This window comes from Chlorocebus sabaeus, chromosome 24, assembly GCF_047675955.1.
Source record: "Chlorocebus sabaeus isolate Y175 chromosome 24, mChlSab1.0.hap1, whole genome shotgun sequence".
Classification (NCBI taxonomy): domain Eukaryota; kingdom Metazoa; phylum Chordata; class Mammalia; order Primates; family Cercopithecidae; genus Chlorocebus; species Chlorocebus sabaeus.
Genome location: NC_132927.1, coordinates 21,539,847 through 21,560,858, shown reverse-complemented (window position 1 = coordinate 21,560,858; position 21,012 = coordinate 21,539,847). Strand labels below are relative to the sequence as shown.

Genomic DNA, 21,012 nt, shown 5'->3' with positions numbered 1-21,012 from the left:
CTTCTATCTCTACCTTCTCTAGTTTATTCCATACCTCCTCTTGTAGGTAACTTTTAAAAGTACATATTGTATAATACTTCCTTTTTTTAATAGAAATGATTATGTATATTTGTAATCTTCCCTTTCATAGATAAATGGTGACACACTAAACATACTTTGCTTAGATCAGGGAGATCACTGCAGAGTATTCCATACAGAGATTCCCCGTTCCTTTTCATTGCTGTATAGTACTCCACTGTGTGGATGCTCTATAGTTTTCACAACCATTCTTTCGTTGCTGGACATGAGAGTTGTTTTAAAATTCTTGGTCAGTTGCCTTTTGGTCTCTCAAATATGAGGAATAAGAAACATGAGTATATTCTTTTGTTTTTATAAATAGACCTGCAATTATTATTAGCCTTTGAATGTGTCTTTATGCATTTTTGCCAGTGTAATTTTTGGATAGATTCTTAGAAGTAGGGTTGTTGGGTCAAAGGATAACTCCAAATGTAATTTTGCTAGATTTTGACAGATTTACCTCCAGAGGTTTTGTATCGTTTTCTATTCCCACAGCAATGAGTGAGATTTCCTGTTTCTCACATCCTCACCAACAGAGTATGCTGTCAAGAGAAAATTGTTAACTCTATGTATTAATGTATTTGATTTTAAGTGAAGTTGAGCAATTTTTGTATGGTTAAAACAATTTATGTTTTTAACAAACATCTGTTCATTTCTTTAACCAATTTTTCCTGTAGGGCTAGAGAATTTTAGAAATATTTTATAATTACTGATAAAAATTTTATATATGCTACAAATATTTTTCCCAGTCTCATTTATATTTTTACTTATAATTTCTTTATTCTAAGTTTTTAAAATTTAGTCAGTTTTACCTATTTTTTCACTGATGTCTTATGGATTTTGTTTCAAAGTTAGGAAACTGTTCCCTAATCTCAGGTTGTCTTAGTTTGTTTTCTGTTACTTGTAACAGAATATCTGAAACTGGGTAATTTATAAATATAAGGAATTTATTTCTTACAGTTATGGAGGCTGAGAAGTCCAAGGTCAAGGGGGCCACATCTGGTGCGAGCTTTCTTGGGGCTGCATCTGGTGGGAGCCGCCTTGCTGGTAGGAACTCTGCAGAGTCCCAAGGCAGCACAGGGCCTCACATGGTGAGGGGGCTGTGAGTGTGCTAGCTTAGCTCTCTCTCTTCTTTTTATAAAGCCACTGATCCCACTCCTGTGATAAATCCCCTTTAATTTGCTAACACATTAATTCATTAATCCATAAGTGGATCAATCCATTCATAAGGACTCTGCCAATCACTTCTTAAAAGCCCTTCTTCTCAATATTACCGCATTGGGGACTACATTTCAACATGTTTTCACCCCCCTTTCATTCTAATATTTATATAATTACATTTTTCATATGTATACCTCTGATTCATTTGGAATTTATCCTGTTGGTGTAGGTATGTAGCAGAAATCTAGTTTTACCTGTTTCCATATGGCCATTCTGTTATCTCAACACATTTAAACGTTTCTATTTTCCCTTGCTGAAATGCCACTTTTATCATAGTCTAAACTTGAATATCAAATGATCTACTTTTATATTTTCTGCTCTCCATTGATCTATTTTTCCTTACATACTTCTCATTTAATCCTATTAATCCACAACAAATTTTACAAATAAGAATATTTAAGCTAAGAATAAATAGCCCAGCTATTAAGTAGCAAAATGTAGACTTAAATCCAAGTGTCTCCAACTCTAAAATTAATGCTTTTACTCACTGTTCTTTCCTGTTTTTTATGGTACATACACTTCCTTTTTTTTCTTTTTTTTTTTTTTTTTTTTGAGATGGAGTCTGGCTCTGTCGCCCAGCCTGGAGTGCAGTGGCCAGATCTCAGCTCACTGCAAGCTCTGCCTCCTGGGTTGACGCCATTCTCCTTCCTCAGCCTCCCGAGTAGCCGGGACTACAGGCGCCCGCCACCGCGCCCGGCTAGTTTTTTTTGTATTTTCTTAGTAGAGATAGGGTTTCACCATGTTAGCCAGGATGGTCTCGATCTCCTGACCTCGTGATCCGCCCGTCTCGGCCTCCCAAAGTGCTGGGATTACAGGCTTGAGCCACCGCGCCCGGCCTGGTACATACACTTCCTTTTACGCAAAGTGGTTACTGAGGTAAATGAAACTGCCAGTGTAAAACTGTTTGACAAATGTGGGGCTTTGAAGATTGGAAAGTATTGCTTCTTTGAATTAGTTTTTTAACCATTTATGGGTAGATAGCCAAGAACCAAATATAGTTACAGTTGTCATTTATAATTTTGAAGGCATTATAGTTTTTGAGTCAAACACAGTGGTGTAGTCCCAGCTACTGATGAGGCTGAGGCAGGTGGATCACTTGAGCCTAGGAGTTTGAGGTTGTATTGCGCCATGATCATGCCTCTGAATATCCATTGCACTCCAGCGTGGGCAACATAGTGAGACCCTGTCTCTAAAAAAAAATTATTTTAAATATTTCTTAGAAATAATTTTCAGTAATTTTTAAGCTGTTAAACTTGAGCTATACATATTTTAACTGGTTCTGGAACTTTTGCCTAAGAATAACCTGGAGGACTTAAAACACAGTTTGTCCATTTCCTGCAACCCCAATGATCTATGTAGTTTCTGATTGCTAAGTGGTAGGCACTATTCTGAGCCCTTTTTATGTATAAACTCATTTAATCCTCAAAACAACCCTATATTATAATTGTTATTCCTGTTGTTGTTGAGTAACTTTCATTCCTTGGTTTTTCGTGTGATGACTCAGACCTCCTTTTTTCCCAGACTCAGTACCTCAGTTCCATTACCTGTAAGACCTGATTTGAATTTCTTCTCTTCATCAGGTGTTACAGTTTGTTTAGATCCCTTTCAAAGGATGATACCCAAAATCTGTACTACAGATATGGACTGATATTTGCAGAGCGAAGCAAAAATTTCTCCTCTGTATTTATGTCTATTATAGTTCTGTTAATGCAGCTTAAACCCACATAAGTTTATGGTGTTAAAATAGTACTGCAATTAAAATCCCTAAACCTGTTAAACACGTCCTACAGATGTGTCTTTTCTCTCTTTTTCTATACTTTGGGTAGTTGGTTTGGAATCCACTATAGAATTTTTACGTTTATCCCTTTAAAATTTCTTCTTGTTAGATATCAGGTCTTTTGGGATCCTTATTGTGTTAGTCAATGCTTTTGCTGTCCTTTGCAGCTTCAGGTCATCTTCAAAGTTCAGGACTTATATATCTTCATCTTGGCCTTATAGAATACCACTAGGAACATCCCTCTAGGCCTCATTCCATTAAGTAGTATATTTAATGGAGGGTATTTGTTCCACCAGTTGCTAACTTAGCTAACTGAACTAGCTTATATATTTTTTAGTTTTGTTCTTTGAAAAATCATGAAGGGCATTATAAAATTATTTACTAATATCTACTTAAATATCAAGTTTACTTTTCCGATCTACAAGTCTTCTAAATACACTTTTAAAAAGAAACAAACCTAGTCTGTAACATGTCTTATTATTTTTAGCTCATATCTCCTAATCCTAAAGATCTCTCCATCTTCTTATTGGTATTCACAAGTCAAATCTTTAATAACTTATTTTAGAATGTTATCTGAAATTAACAGAAATCTTACCATATTGTAGAATTTACTGTCTTATTTTTGAAAATAGTCTTCAGTCCTGTGGCATTGGTAATGATTCAAGAATCTCATTTTCAGGCTCTTTTAAATATCTTGAAGCATAATTGTTTAGTCTGAGAGAGAGAGATGAATTTACAAAGTGACTAGGTCTCCTTTTTCAATCCCTTCTCTTATTTTTCCCATACATTTTCCTTTTCTGTTGTTCATCCTTCACTTTTTAGTCTACCATTCTCCTTGTTAAATCAGAAAATGAGAGTTGAAGGGAGTATGTTTTACAGAGCAACTCATATAATTGAATTAATTGCAGGAATTAGTAAATAAATGGAATATAGTAAATTAGTAAATAAAAGGAATATAGTAAATAAATGCTTATAGACATCCAGGTAAAGTTAATTTTTGATCTTCAGTTTTGAGAATTTGAATTGGAGGAAAGGAAGATGAGAGGAGAAAGGTTATAGACAAAATCTAACGTGTGGTAACTAAATATTTGGGAGATAGCAAGTTTTATATAGAGCTATAGTCATTACATGAGCATCATAAGAGTAAAAGGTCATTGTGGGAAAGAATAGGAATTAGTGAAAGTGGGGATATTGGGAAGTGGCAGTTTAGTACAGTGAGGCGTAAATACTATATTCTTAACACCTCAAGCTGTATATTGTGTAGAACTTTATAATTTAGAGAATCACTTTCAGTTAAACTTCTGAGATAAGTGGGGTATTCTTATTTTATGAATCAATTAGTACTTAGATTAAGAAAGGCTGGTACCTATTATTCCCCCTAATAATACAATTCAAGATCCAGATGGGACTAAAACTCATTACCTTATATTTCCAAAGTCTGTGTTCTTCACTGATATTGTTTTATCTCTATTGCCTCACTACTACCATAGTACTACTGTAGTACAATATCACTTGTTCTTATAGTTTATCATGTTTTTATGTACATTGTCTGATTTGATCCTCAAAAACCTCAGCTACATGAATACCTGAATAATAAAGTACAGGTATTATTATGATCTCATTCTGCAAATAAGGAAAACAGAGATTGAGAAGGTAAAGTTAACAAGGACTGCTTTCTTAACCCCATTACCTATTTTTTCTATCGACTTGCCTTTCCTGTTATTCATTCTTCACTTTTAAGTCTAGATTTTAACTTTTTCATAAAACTGAGGCTAAAAGAAGTTACATAGGTTAAAAACGTGAACACTGGAGTAACTAACAGAAGGTGTACAGATCTAAACTTATGCCTTCTGATTGCCATCTTCATACTAGTATGTATTATATTCTGGAAAAAGAGTACCTACTGGCAGACCCAGAAGCTTCTTGGGACTTGTTTATACCATGACTGCAATAACATTTGAGAATTTTTCTGGTAAATAGATGTGAGATTATTTGCAGACATCAGCAGTAGAGGCTGTTATCAGCTGTAAAGTGGCCATATTAACATAATTTATTAACTGACTTAAAATTCAGTGTGAAATAAGTATGAAACAACTATGTACTTGACGAAGATAAAAATTTCAAGAGTTGGATTTTTTCCACTTAAAAATGTACAAGAATGAAGTTCTTTACTCTCTCAATAGTGTTCAAAATGTTTGAATTGATGGAATTGATGGTTTTAAGATGGAAACCAAATGTACTTTTTTGTTGTTGCCATAACTTGTGATTGAAATGTGAATGAGACAGGAAGGAAATAGCTTATATTATATACATATCCTGTATTCCTGTAAGCAACTGCTACAGTCCATTCTGAAATATTCATGTATTAATTCTTAAGGTTGCTATAACAAATTACACAAACTCAGTTACTTAAAACAAAAGAAATGTATTCTCTCACAGTTTTGGAAGCCAGAAGTCTGAAATTAGTGTCAGTGGGCTAAAATTAAGGTGGCAGGACCATGCTCCTCCCAGAAGCTCTACGGGAGAATCTGTTCTTGCCTCTTCCAGCTTCTGGTGACTGCCAGCAGTCCTTGGTTTGTGACTGCAGCACTCCAGTCTCTGCCTCTTTAGTCACATGACCTCCTCTTCTGTCTGTGTCACATCTCCTTTTGCCTTCTTAAAAGGTACATGTTGATTGCATTTTGGACCTACTTAGATAATCCAGGATAATCTCCCCATCTCAAAATTTTTAATCCTTTCCAGAGTCCCTTTTTGTCATATAAAGTAATATTCACAGGTTCCAGGGATAGGGATGTGAATGTCATTTGGGGAGCCATTATTCTGCCTACCATAGTCTTTATTGTCTCTCCACTTTCTTTTCTTTCTCATCTTTTTTCTTTCCTGCTATTTTTATTCTTTTTCATCTTCCAGAAGCACAAAGTGGCAAGTAGATTGAGTGGGCATAATCTGAATTAATGATCAAGAGTTGAGGCCAGGTGCGGTGGCTCATACCTGTAATCCCAGCACTTTGTGAAGCTGAGGCAGGTGGATCACTTGAGGTTGGGAGTTTGAGACCAGCGTAGCCAACATGGTGAAACCTCATCTCTACTAAAAATATAAAAATTTAGCCAGGCGTGTTAGCAGGTGCCTGTAATCCCAGCCACTTGGGAGGCTGAGGCAGGATAATTGCTTGAACCTGGGAGGCGGGGGTTGCAGTAAGCCAAGATCGTGCCCCTGGACTCCAGTCTGGGCGACAGAGTGAGATTTCGTCAAAAAAAAAAAAAAAGTTGAGTGGGTATGGTATGTATAGATCAGTTAAGTGAGCCTTATTGCCCTCATTATGGAACTTTGGATTCTGTTCGTAATTAATTAAATTAATTGGTGGTAATGGTACCTGCATTAAATTCAGCACCCTCTATCAAAGCTATTGTTGGAATTTTGGGTAAAGTGTGTTAACATGAAATTTCTGTCCAATTAAAGCATCTGTTGGTTGGCAAATAGTGTTGTTTGTTCTACATATAATTTTACTTTAAGCAAGTTTTTCCCCTCATACTTTCATTTTATTTCAGTGATAGCTCAGACTTGAATTTAATGCAAGGGAAACAAAATGAAAAAGTTGGTAGAATTTTGATCCAAAAGTCCATTGTCAGAGATTTTTATGGTTTGGGGCATCTCATGTAACCTTTTGGGCTTCCATTTCCTAATATCTATAATAAATAAGTGAATTATATGATTGTTAAATCCCTTCTAACTCTGAAAGCCTCTAATTCTAGTATTTACTATGAAGTATTTAAAAACCAATGAACAGGCAAATAAATTACAAATCTGATTATTCTGTACTATTTGAAAAGCAGTGTTATTGACAAGATTACTTTGAAATAACTGTCTATGCTTTTTTATTTTTCTGTAGATGGACCACACATCCCCGACCTACATGCTTGCTAACTTAACCCACTTGCATTCTGAACAACTTCTGCAGGGCTTGAATCTTCTTCGCCAACATCACGAACTCTGTGACATCGTTCTTCGAGTAGGTGATGTTAAAATTCATGCTCACAAAGTGGTACTTGCCAGCGTCAGCCCGTATTTCAAAGCTATGTTCACTGGAAACCTTTCTGAAAAAGAGAACAGTGAGGTTGAGTTTCAATGCATTGATGAAACTGCTCTCCAGGCCATTGTGGAGTATGCCTATACAGGGACTGTTTTTATTTCTCAGGACACAGTTGAATCTCTCCTGCCAGCAGCAAACCTACTCCAGATAAAACTTGTCCTGAAAGAATGTTGTGCATTTCTTGAAAGCCAACTTGATCCTGGTAATTGTATTGGAATTTCTCGTTTTGCAGAAACGTATGGTTGCCATGACCTTTATTTGGCAGCCACTAAATACATATGCCAGAATTTTGAAGCTGTTTGCCAGACTGAAGAGTTTTTTGAGCTTACACATGCTGACTTGGATGAAATTGTTTCCAATGATTGTTTGAATGTAGCTACCGAAGAGACTGTTTTTTATGCATTAGAGTCTTGGATCAAGTATGATGTACAAGAACGCCAGAAATACTTAGCACAGTTACTAAACAGTGTACGATTACCATTGTTGAGTGTTAAGTTTCTCACTAGACTATATGAAGCAAATCATCTTATTCGTGATGATCGTACTTGTAAACATCTTTTGAATGAAGCCCTAAAGTACCACTTTATGCCTGAACATAGACTCTCTCATCAGACAGTCTTGATGACACGACCTCGCTGTGCTCCCAAAGTACTTTGTGCAGTAGGAGGGAAATCTGGACTCTTTGCCTGTTTGGATAGGTAAATAGAAGGCTTTCCTAAATGAATGGTGCTTTTATGCTTTTTAAATGTGCAGATTTTCTATAGTTTAAAAATAGTTTGATTTTCGTTTTTACTTTTCTTTCCTTCTTTTTAGTTTTTTTTTCTTCTTCCTAAAATACTTACGTGATTGTTTTTATTGTCATTCATTCTCTACGATACTGTCAATTATTAACCACCTCCCCAAGTACATACTTTGTCCACCTGGTTACTCACAAACTTTTATTCCATTTTATGTCTTTTTTTTTTTTTTTTTTTTTCTGGAACCATTTACATCTTTGAGTCAGATCACATCAGAAGAGACTTATTATTATTGTCAATTATATCAGAAGATACCAAAGAAGAGAACTAGGAACCTGTGGTGAGGGAACTGGTGACAGGAATGAGTTTGAATGAAAACAGTTCATTAGAAGTGCTACCAAAGAAATGAGAAAAAACAGGATATTGATATAAATTATGTACTTTGAGTACAATTTGTTTTCTTCAGTGTAAGTATTTTTAAAAGACAGCATTAAGAAGTACGTTTTTTTCCCCCCGATAACTTAGATTAGGAATTGTCAGACTTTTTCTATAAAGGACCAAACAGTAAATATTTTAGACTTTGTGAGCCATGTAATCTTTGTGGCATCTGCTTAACTCTGCCATTGTAGTGTGAGAGCAGCCATAGATAATACATAAATGAATGAACATGGATATGTTCCAATAAAACTTTATTTATAAAAATAGCTAGTGGGCTAAATTTGGCCTATGGTGATAGTTTGCCTTAATTTGGTGCATTATACTAATAACTTTTATACATTGAAAATATAGCTTGAAGTTATTTTTGCTTTTTCATAGATAGGATGGCTTCATGAAAACTTTTGTGTTTAATGTATATTTTTTAATACTGTGGATTTCTGACCATTTCCAAAAATTTGGTAGATTGCTTTTCCCTTTCCAGTATTAGGAAACTTGATGTTTCATCAATGGCAACTGATAAATTCTGCATCTTTAAAAAAGTCTCACAATACCTGTAATCCCAGCACTTTGGGAGGCCTATACAGGAGGATCACTTGAGGAAGGAGTTTGAGACAAGCCTTGGCAATATAACGAGATCCTGTCCCTACAAAAAATTTAAAATATTAGCTGGGCACTGTGTTGTACTCCTGTAGTCCCAGTCACTCAAGAGGCTGAGGCGGGAGGATTGCTTAGGCCCAGGAGTTTGAAGTTGCAGTGAGCTATGACTGCACCATTGCACACTAACCTGGGTGACAGAATGAGACCCTGTCTTGGGAAAAAAAAAAAAAAAAAAAAGTCTGATAATACATTTTATTTATTATTTATTTATTTTATTTTTTATTTTTTATTTTTTGAGACAGAGTTTGGCTGTTGTTGTCCAGGCTGGAGTGCAATGGTGCAATATCAGCTCACTGCAACCTCCGCCTCCCAGGTTCAAGTGATTTTCCTGCCTCAGCCTCCCAAGTAGCTGGGATTACAGGCATGTGCCACCATGCCCCGCTAATTTTGTATTTTCAGTAGAAACAGAGTTTCACCGTGTTGGTCAGGCTGGTCTTGAACTCCTTACCTCAGGTGATCCACTCGCCTCGGCCTCCCAGAGTGCTGGGATTACAGGCAAGAGCCACTGCACCCAGCCTCATAATACATTTTGACTGTAATCTAAAACTAGTAGTGTTGAGACTGGGCTACACATAGAACATTAGTTATGTTAGCTACACGAATTGATTGTTTAACTCTTATTCTGAAACTCACTGGTTACTGGCATAAAGTAAATTATATTAGTAAATATTATGACAAAAATTTCCAAATATGTATTTATAGTGTAAAAAAACATTTTTTTTTTTGAGATGGAGTCTCCCTCTGTCACTCGGGCTGGAGTGCAGTGGCACAATCTTGGCTCACTGCAAGCTCTGCCTCCCAGGTTCACGCCATTCCGCTGCCTCAGCCTCCAGAGTAGCTGGGACTACAGGCGCCTGCCACCACACCCAGATAATTTTTTGTATTTTTAGTAGAGACGGGGTTTCACTGTGTTAGCCAGGATGGTCTCGATCTCCTGACCTCATGATCCGCCCGCCTTGGCCTCCCAAAGTACTGGGATTACAGGAGTAAGCCACTGCACCTGGCCTATAGTGTAAAAATGTTTGAGCAGTTGCCTCTTATTTTCTCAACTATTAAAAATTACAAATTATTGAAGAATAATAAGACCTGTTCATATCTTTAGACACAGTAATCTTTATCATAATAAAATTTTTAAAATTAAAAGTATTATTTGCACAGAATTGATTATTGCAGCATTATTATAACTCTGGAAAAATTAAAACCAACCTGAATGATCATTCGGTTTAACTCTACAAAAGATATTAAACACCTGTGCATCAGATACACTGCTAGATAATTGACCTTCAGCAAGTTCATAATTTAGTAAAGGAGACATATAGAAAATAATACATAATGTTTATGCAATGATCAAGATAATTTTATAGAAACATTAAAGACAGCCATTTATCCCATCTGGGGGATTTAGGGAAGAGAAATTGCAGAGAACTTCATGTACAAGTTGAGTGTTGAATGCTAAGCAAGAATCAAGCAGAGAAAGAAGAAAGATCACAGGGAATATACAAAGACACAATGGCACGATACATTATGGGATATTCAGGAAACTAAAAGCTGATTGGTATTCAGAAGTAGAGGGTTCTAACCAAGAAGTGTCAAGCAGTGGTGTCTGAACCAAGTCAAAAAAGGTATTGTATGCCATGATTTAAAAAAAAGAAAAAAAAAAGACTTTTATATGGGTTGCAAAACCATTCTAAGGAGGTTAGTGAAATTATCATATTTGTATATTAGATCATTCTGGCTGTATTACGGGAAAAATTGAGAGGCCAGGATTAATATCAGATTGATTAAATAAGATGTTATTGTAGAACCTCTTATCTAATATAGGCAAGAGATGATGAGATCCTAAATTAGGGTAGAAGTAGTGAAGGTAGAGAATGGGGCATTCATTTTTAAAAATGTTTTAAGAGAGTAAATTGACAGGATTTGGTGTTTGAATGGATATGAGAGAGGCATGATGAGGAAGAGGGAGGAATCCAAGATGAATGAGTTCTTTTGATTAGATGATTACATGGGTGGTTCATATATGCAGAGAGAGAGAAAGAATATGGGAGGAGAAGCCACTTTCAGGGGAAAAGTTTTGGACACTGAGTTTGAAGTGCCCATGAAATATCCAGGTAAAGGATATTCTGTGGTAGCTCAGCTGAAAGAAGAGTTCAGGGCTGCAAATTTGAAAGTCATCAGCATATAGTATAGTTTAGAAGTATGAATTAAAACTATGAAGTCTTTGATGGAGTTATTGACAGTTAAATGTTCCTCCTTTTGCCTGATGAGAAAATATAGAGAGGAAAAAGGATTGAATGTGAATGAAAATCTGGGGAACATTTTTAGCGGTAGGAGAACCAAGTGAATAGTGTCATAAAAACCAAGGAATTTGTGTGTCAAGAAGGAAGGAATGTGATCAGCTATTTAAAATGCACTGGAAAGATCCAGAAAGATAAAAAATGGAAAGGTGGCTTTTAAACTTGGCGTTATGGAGAACATAATGACTTTTGGTGGGTAATTTCTTTTTTTTTTTTTTTTTCTCTGAGACAGAGTTTCACTCTTGTTGCCCAGGCTGGAGTGCAGTGGCGTGATCTCAGCTCACCGCAACCTCTGCCTCCCAGGTTCAAGCAATTCTCTTGCCTCAGCCTCCCGAGTAGCTGGGATTACAGGCATGAACCACCACGCCCGGCTAATTTTGTATTTTTAGCAGAGACGAGGTTTCTCCATGTTGAGGCTGGTCTCGAACTCCTGACCTCAGGTAATCCACCCGCCTTGACTTTCCAGAGTGCTGGGATTACAGGCGTGAGCCACTGTGCCCAGCCTTGGTGGGTAATTTCAAGCAGAGTTGTAGAAATGCTGTAGATACATTACAATGGGCTGAGAAGCGAATACAAACTAAGGAAGTAAACTGAATGAAGACTTTTAAGAATCTTGCTAGAGACAGGAAGGAGAGAGTTAAGGCAGTAACTGATAGCATCAGGGGAAGTTTTGTTTGGTTTTATTTTGTTCTTGAAGAGAGAGACACCAGGTTTTTTTGTTTGTTTATTTGTTTGGAGACAGTGGCTTGCTCTGTCGCCCAGGTGTCTCCCTCTGTTGCCCAGGCTGGAGTGCAATGGCATGATCTCAACTCACTGGAACCTCCGCCTCCTGAGTTCGAGCAGTTCTCCTGCCTCAGCCTCCTGAGTACCTGGGATTACAGGCACATGCCACCACGCCTGGCTAATTTTTGTATTTTTAGTAGAAACAAGGTTTCATCATGTTGGTCAGGCTGGTCTTGAACTCCAGACTTTGTGATCTACCCACCTCAGGCTTCCAAGTATTTTTATAATTAGATGAGTAAAGAGATAAGTAAAGAGGGATAGGGTAAAGATATAAGATAGATGAATGCTTATTGATGGAGCAAGATCTTAGAGGAAATAGAAGAGATTGATATCAAAAGTAAGGACAGAAAGTTGTGAATAGGAGAGAGAGAGACTCTTTATGCCTCAAGACAATTGAGGTTTACTGACCGGGGGAGGGGTGAAAGCAAGGGTTTAAAACAGCACTTGTCCAGTGGTTTTAGTTTTCTTTAATTAAGAAAGGAGGCCTGCAAGAGAAGAAAGTGGAGATTGGGTAGGTAGCTTAAGAAAAATGGGGAAGCTCTGCAGTGAGCTGAGATTGCGCCACTGCACTGCAGCCTGGGTGACAGCAAGACTCCGTCTCCAAAAAAAAGAGAAGAAAATTGGGGAAGCTCTGAGAACTGTATTGTTTCTACTTACACATAAGGAGTCATAAGGATGGCAATACGTTGAAAGCATTTTTTGAATAGTTGTGCAAATATGTTAAATGTTCATGGACATTCAGCCACATCACTCATCTCAACACTATAAACCACAGGTCTAAGTCAAGAATGAAACTCTTATTAGAACTGATTATTATTTGCCCTCTGCTATAGTTTAAATGTGTCCCTCCAAAATTCATGTTTTGAAAACTTAATTGCTGTTTTAACAATATTAAGAAATGGGGCCTTTAAAAGGTTATTAGGCCATAAGGGCTCTGCTCTCATGAAGTGATTAATACTATTATTGTGGGAGTAGGTTAGTTATCTTAGGATTGGGCTCCTGACAAGAAGGTAAGTCCTACTTCCATTTTCTCTTTATCTAACATACATACTTGCTTGCACTTCATGTGATGTCTTCTATCATGAGATGACCCTTCCCAGATGCAGGCATCATGCTCTTGGACTTTACAGCCCCCAAAACTGAAAGCCAAATAAACTTCTGTTCTTTATAAATTATCCGGTATTTTGTTATAGCAGCAGCAAATGGACCAAGGCAGAAAACTGGCACAAAAAAGTGGGGCCATTGTTATAACAAATATCTGAAAATATGGAAGTGGCTTTGGAACTGGTTAATGGGTAGAGGTTGGAAGAATTTTAAGTAGGAGTCCAGAAGAAGCCTAGATTGCTGTGAATAGAATGTTAAGGGTGATTCTGGTGAGGGCTCAGAAGAAGAGAGCCATAGGGAAATTCTGGAACTCTTTAGAGATAAGTGGACATGATCAGAATGTTGATAGAAATGTGCACAGTAGGCCGGGCGCGGTGGCTCAAGCCTGTAATCCCAGCACTTTGGGAGGCCGAGACGGGCGGATCACGAGGTCAGGAGATCGAGACCATCCTGGCTAACACGGTGAAACCCCGTCTCTACTAAAAACAATACAAAAAACTAGCCGGGCGAGGTGGCGGGCGCCTGTAGTCCCAGCTACTCGGGAGGCTGAGGCAGGAGAATGGCGTAAACCCAGGAGGCGGAGCTTGCAGTGAGCAGAGATCCGGCCACCGCACTCCAGCCTGGGTGACAGAGCGAGACTCCGTCTCAAAAAAAAAAAAAAAAAAAGAAATGTGCACAGTAAAGCTATTCTGATGAGGTCTCAAACAGAAACTGAGAGTAAAGGCCATCCTTATTATACATTAGCAAAGACCTTTGCTGAATTACATCAGTGTCCTAGGACTTTATGGAATGCAGAACTTCAGAGCGATGAACATTCAGACTGCTTTGTGACTGCTTTTAACTGCATATAGTAAGGTGCAAGAGGGAAGGAATGATTTAAAAATGGAATTTATAATTAAATGGTAAGCGGAACAGAAAGACTTGGAAAATTAGCAGCTTGACCATATAAAAAGTGAAAAGGTATATTTTAGGAGAGTAAACCAGGGATGTGTGCTGAAGAGATGACTGGTTACAAGGCAGCCAAGTGCTAGTCAAGACAATGGGAGAAGGCCTGAAGGCATTTTAAGATCTTCAAGGCTGTGCCTCCATAGTAGTCTCAGAACACTAAGAGAGCAGAACGGTTTTGGGGGATCAGCCTGGGACACCCTCCACGTGCTCACTGCCCATGGCCACCTTGGGAGTCTGCTCTCCACATTCTAGTGTAGCTGCCCCAGCTGTGGCTCAGGCTGCTACTCTAGAAGGCACAAGTAGTAAGCTTTGGTGTGGCCATGTGATTTTAAGTCTACAGGCTTGCAAACTACAAGAGTTATGGGGGCATGGCTACTGTAAGAGTGTTGCAGCTAGCACAAGGGGCAGGCAGAAACTTGTCTTGAGGCAGAAGCACTACAGAGCACCTTCACTAGGGCAATGGCTAGGGGAGTCATGGGAATGGGGCCATCCCCAAAAACCACAGAACTATAGTGCAAGTAGTGTGCAGCGTCAGCCTGTCAGAACTGTAGGCACAAGATTCCAACCTGTGAGACCTGCATGGGCTAAGCCCAGCAAAGTCATGGGGGCAGGGCTGCCAGAGGTCTTGGGGGCCCAACTCCTGCCCCAGTGTATCCAGAAAGTAGGACATGGAGTCGAAGGAGATTATTCACCAGCTTTAAGACTTAACGTTTTCAGCCGGGCACGGTGGCTCACGCCTGTAATCCCAGCACTTTGGGGGCCAAGGCGGGCGGATCACGAGGTCAGGAAATAGAGACCATCCTGGTTAACATGGTGAAACCCCGCCTCTACTAAAAATACAAAAAATTAACCGGGCGTGGTGGCAGGGGCCTGTAGTCCCAGCTACTCAAGAGGCTGAGGCAGGAGAATGGCGTGAACCCGGGAGGCGGAGCTTGCAGTGAGCCGAGATCGCGCCACTACGCTCCAGCCTGGGCGCCAGAGCGAGACTCCGTCTCAAAAAAATAAAATAAAGACTTAATGTTTTCCTTGTTGGGTTTTGGATTTACTTGGGGCCTCTTACTCTTTGTGTTTCCTATTTCTCCCTTTTGGAAGGAGGATATCTATCCTATGCCTTTCTCACCTTGTGTTTTGGAAGTAAATAACTTGTTTTGATTTCACAGGCTCACAGCAGGAAGGTTTGCCTGAGGATGTATCATGCCTTGACTCTGGCTCATATATGATTTAGATAGACTCTGGACTTTGGACTTTTGAGTTGATGCCAGAATGAGTTGACTTTTGGGGCTATTGGGATGGAATGAATGTATTTTGCATGTGAGAAGCACACGAATTTTGAAGGCCGGGGCAAAATTCTATGATTTGAAAGTGTTCCCCAAAAGTTCATATGTTGGAAACTTAATTGCCATTGAACAGTATTAGGAGGTCGGGCCTTTAATAGGTGACTAGACCCTGAAGGCTCTGCCCTCTTGAAGGGGTTAATATCATTATTGTGGGAGTGAGTTATTGCGGGAGTGGGCTCTTGATAAAAGGATAAGTCCGGCTGCCATTTTCTCTGTCTTGTGCACAGGCTTGCTAGCTATCCATGTGATGTCTTCCACCATGAGATGACCCTTCCCAGAATCTAGCACCATATTCTTGGACTTCCCAGACTCCAGTACCTTGAGCCAAATAAACTCTTGTACTTTATAAATTACCCAGTCTGTAGTATTCTATCAGTAGAAAATGAACTAAGATATTGTCAAAAGACCATAAGGACTAATGACATTATATGTTGTATGTATTTAGCTAAATCATCTCCAGAAATCCATAACTTCTAGATAATCCATCATCATAACCTTTAGTCTTACTATCACTGAGAAGTCTTACTCTCATACCAACCAGTTTTCCAATTCTCTGACATCAACTAGGTATTTAACAGTTTAATTCTGGGCGGGCACAGTGGATCGTGATTGTAATCCCAGCATTTTGGGAGGCCTAGGCAGGCAGATCACAAGTTCAGGAGTTCAAGACTGGCCTGGCCAATATGGTGAAACCCTGTCTGTACTAAAAATTAAAAAAAAAAAAAATTAGCCAAGCATGGTGGTGCACACCTGTAATCCCAGCTACTCAGGAGGCTGAGGCAGGAGAATTGCTTGAACCTAGGAGGCGGAGGCTGTAGTGAGCTGAGATCGTGCTACTGCACTCCAGCCTGGGCGACAGAGCAAGACTCCGTCTCAAAAAAAAAAAATTCAATTCTGACACTAAGTCTTAAGAGTTAGCCATATCCCACAGGTTAAGGGCTCAGTCCTAGACTGTTCCTACTTCAGATGCCAGCCTTTGTCATTACCAGTGACTTCAACACATTCAAAAATCTTGGTTCACACATTCCACTCTTTGACAGTGGTTTTTTCTTGCCAGTTTCTTTCTTTCAGTACACACCCTCCAGTGAGTCTTTGTCCCTTTCAGGATTCTTCATCCATTGGCCTCATAATCAGTTAGAACTGATTGCTCTTTAACTACCACATGTTCTTATCTTCCCAGCTTACCCAGCTTAGATTCGAGGAACATCACAGTCATCATTCCTTTAAATACGCCATGGCCCCTTTGCCTTTCTGTTCCTCCGTCATACTCATCTAGTTAAATTCAATTGTCCTCTTATGCCATGGCTGCATCTGAGCAGCAGAACATAACTAGAGAAACCTACATACCCATTTTAACTTATCTCACATGGGGCCTTCAGCACTCCCCAGTAACGCTCTGCATTTCCTTAATCAGTTTATTCTTTGACTCCCTCATGTCTTACACCTTCTGCTCTCTTAAAAACATCCAAAACCCCTTCCCTTTACCTCTTATTCTACTGAAAAGTTGGAAGCAACCAGAAGAGAACTAGCCCATCTTCCCAACACCAGATCTGCCAAGTTGTTTCTAAGACCAACCCCTCCACCTCTCTACTTATTCACTAGATTCCATTCACTCTCCATTACACAAAGACTTTGCTTTTCCACTTATCCTATCTCTCTCCTATGTCATTACCTTCTCCCTCTGTGCTATATATATCAGTACTGTCAGCATGCAAACACATTTTGGTTTAAGCTTCCAGGTTAAATTAATCCCCTCAGGTCCCCATGGTCTTTCTCTGCCCCACTTGATAGCTACCTGCTCATATTTATTTTACTCATTATAGTAAAAATCATTGGAAAATTATACCCCCTGTTTTCACTTCCTTATCTCCCATTCTCTTTTAAACCTTGTTAGGGTCAAAGTATTCCATCATATATCATTGCATTAATTTCACATTTTTAAAACAAGTATTATAACAAAAACTGACTTTAAATAGGAATTCAGTAACTATTGAGTGAATGAATATACCTCGATTATGCTGGATGGAGGACTTTTTTATGCTGTTACATTATTGAGTTTGGGGACATTAGCTACTTTTTCCCAGGTTTTTGGGAGGGTAAAGATATATATGTATATGCAAAAGATTATATAATATATGGGTGCAGGGTATCAAGAATAAATACTCGAGTACCTATCAACCAGCTTCACAGACTATTAACAATACTTCTGAAGTCCCCCTGTGCCCCTCCTTGCTACCATATCCCTTCCTCCACAAGTATCCACTGTCCTGAATTTTTATGAACTGTTTCCTTGTTTTTCATTATAATTTTGCCACATATTAAATGTGCCCTAATATATTATGTTTTACACATTTTAATATAAGTGCAGTAATATATATTATTCACAGATGTTTTTTAACAACAATGTTTGTGAAATTCATCTGTGACATTGCATGAGGAAATGGTTCACTTAATTTATATGTTATATAGTATATAAGCATAATATACTTCACCTTTCTACAATAAAAAATTTAATTTTAAGTATTAAAGTGTTACACGCACAGAGAAAAATGTACAAATCCCAAATGTAAGCTCAGTGAATTACCACAAAAGTAAACATTACAAGCCAGTTCAAGAAACAGAGTATGAGCAACACTCAAAAGCCACCCTTGAGCTCCCTTCTTGTCCTCTCCAAAGGTGACCACTATCCTTATTCCTAATCCAGAGATTTGTTTTACCTGTTTTTGAACTTAGTTAATATCCTTTTAAATTTGACTTTTTTGTCTCAACATTATGTGTATAAGATTCCCCAAGAGACATGTAGCTATAGTTTGTTCCTTTCGTTGCCATATAGTATTCTCTTGTATGATATGGCACAATTTATCCACTCTATAGTGGATGAACATTTGGATTGTTTCCACTTTGGAGCTGTTACAAATAATATTGCAGTAAACACTATTGGACATATATGTATACATGCCTTTCTCATCAGTAGAGTTCCTCAGACAGGACACATAATTACACTTTAACCATTCTCCTTTTGGTGGATGATTGTGTTGTGCTTCTATGAACATTTGTGTATATGTGTCTAGATGCAAAATTATAGTAGACATTCAGGAGAGTAGATACATAGGAATGTAATTACTGAGTCAGGACACATGTATCTTCAACTTTTTTAGATAATGTAAAATTGTTTTCCAGAGTAATTTATACAAGTTTGCAGTCTCACCAAGGGAGTATGCATTTCTTACTACACATTCTTGCCAACAATTATTATCTGACTTTACATTTTTTGCCACTTTGGAAGGTGTGTCATGGTTTATTGTGGTTTTAATTTTTGTGTCCCTGATTACTAATAAGATTAAAAATTTGGTTTTTAAATTTTAATTTTTTTCTGCTTATTCTTTAGTGTGGAGATGTACTTTCCTCAGAATGACTCTTGGATTGGTTTGGCACCCCTAAACATTCCTCGCTATGAATTTGGAATATGCGTTTTAGACCAAAAAGTGTATGTTATAGGTGGTATTGAAACTAATGTGCGTCCTGGTGTCACTATCAGAAAACATGAAAATTCAGTAGAATGCTGGAATCCTGATACAAATACTTGGACTTCTCTAGAGAGAATGAATGAAAGCCGAAGTACTCTTGGAGTAGTAGTACTTGCAGGAGAACTTTATGCCTTAGGTGGTTATGACGGACAATCTTATTTACAATCTGTAGAGAAGTACATTCCCAAAATAAGAAAATGGCAACCTGTGGCACCAATGACTACAACAAGAAGTTGTTTTGCTGCAGCTGTATTGGATGGAATGATATATGCCATTGGTGGATATGGTCCTGCCCACATGAACAGGTATTTAACTTAATAATTAAATCGTATATGTTTGTGGATTTTTAAAAGTCTCATTAGCAATAATTTCTGAGTTTAAACAATTTGTGTGTATGAATGAACTTCCGGCATTTGGGAAACTTAATCTGCTCCATGGATATAATTGTAATTGTTTTAAATGGGAATTTCATACAAACCTAACAATCAAATCCCTCTCATTAAATTTTACATTCATTCAGTATAAATAGACTAGATTTTAAAACTCGGAAACCTAAAAATAAGATGAAGTTAGACAACTTTAGATTTTGTGTAGTGTGTACATCTATGTGCACAGTATGTAAATTGTCTCTTATTGTATTGCTTAATAGAATAAAGAAGTAGAAATTTAATTCTTGTATGTCTATACAATATTATAATGCATCATAAACTTAAAACCTTATTTAAATATTCCTTTCTGAATTTTTTTCTGTAATCATATATGTATCATCAGGTATTTGACTTGTGCCGGAGTTTGAATTTGTGATATCTGTATTCTGTAGTATTATCTGAATAAAGGAGAAATATATATGAGAAAATAAAAGTATGAAGTAGTTATATGAGAAATTAATAATAATTCTGAACCTTTATTGAAAATTGATGTTCCAAAGGTTTTATCTTTGGTCAGGTGTGGCAGTTCATGCCTGTAATCCCAATACTTTGGGAGTCTGACGTGGGAGGATTGCTTGAGCTCAGGAGGTTGAGGCTGCAGTGAGCCTTGAATGCACTACTACACTCCGGCCTGGGCAACAGAGTGAGACCCTGTCTCAAAAAAAAAAAAAAAAAGAAGAAGAAGAAAAGAAAAGATTGTATCTTTAATAGTAATTAGAGTGGTTTGTGTTATTTTGATTGTAAGTATTTTAATGAGAGGGCATACAGTCAGCCCTCCATATCCATGAGTTCTACATCCACAGATTCAACCAACTGTGGATCAAAAATATTTGAAAAAATTTACAATAATCAAAAACAAAATAATATAGTATAACAGCTATTTGCATAGTATCATAAGTAATCTAGAGATGATTTAAAGTATACAAGAGGATATGTGTAGCTTATATGCAAATATTATACTATTTTATATAAGGAACTTGAGTATCTGCAGATTTTGGTATCCTTGGGATGGGGTGGATCCTGGAACCCATCCTCTTCAAATGCCAAGGTTTGTTGACTGAGAAAGTGATGGCACAACAGCATTTCATCTGTAAATTTTTACTTCTATTGAAGCCAAAGTATTCCTCCTTTTATTTATTTATTTATTTATTTTTTGCCCTTAGTTGAAGGAAAAGTATTTGGGACATACACATGCATTTCTATTCTTTGAAAAATTTCTGGCCAAAATTTGTAAGATAAAAGGAAAGTCTTGCTGCAGTTCATCAACTCTTTTTCAATGATTTTGGTCTAATGGATTCTATCCCGGAGTTCTTTCAGAAACATTGTTACCCAGTCTCTATTATGAACTCCAGAATAGTGTCACAGCCTGTTAAATGCTTATGGTTTTTTCAGGAAATTAGGTTAGGGCCAGAACAAGCCCAACAATCTTACCTCTGTGCCTTTGTGCCCCTTCAGAGGAAACCATAGTCTTAAACAGCTGCTAGAATTTTCTAGGGAAGCCTTTTTGAAAATTCTAATTTAATTTGGATTCCATAATGCAGCTTGGAAATGCCACAGGTTCTCTGGAACACAGCCTTAACTCAAATTCCTGAGTACTCCTAAATCACCCTG

General features: G+C 37.8%; 1 protein-coding gene across 2 annotated transcripts in view; it reads left to right on the top strand.

Moving 5' to 3' along the window:
- KLHL28 (kelch like family member 28) overlaps positions 1-21,012 on the top strand; it is a 37,220-nt gene that overhangs the window by 7,815 nt on the left and 8,393 nt on the right. For both annotated transcript variants that reach the window (XM_007986582.3, XM_007986583.3), the window contains exons 2-3: positions 6,945-7,843; positions 18,835-19,278. In XM_007986582.3, the coding sequence (XP_007984773.1) occupies positions 6,945-7,843; positions 18,835-19,278 (1,343 nt within the window). The remainder of the gene's footprint in view (positions 1-6,944; positions 7,844-18,834; positions 19,279-21,012) is intronic.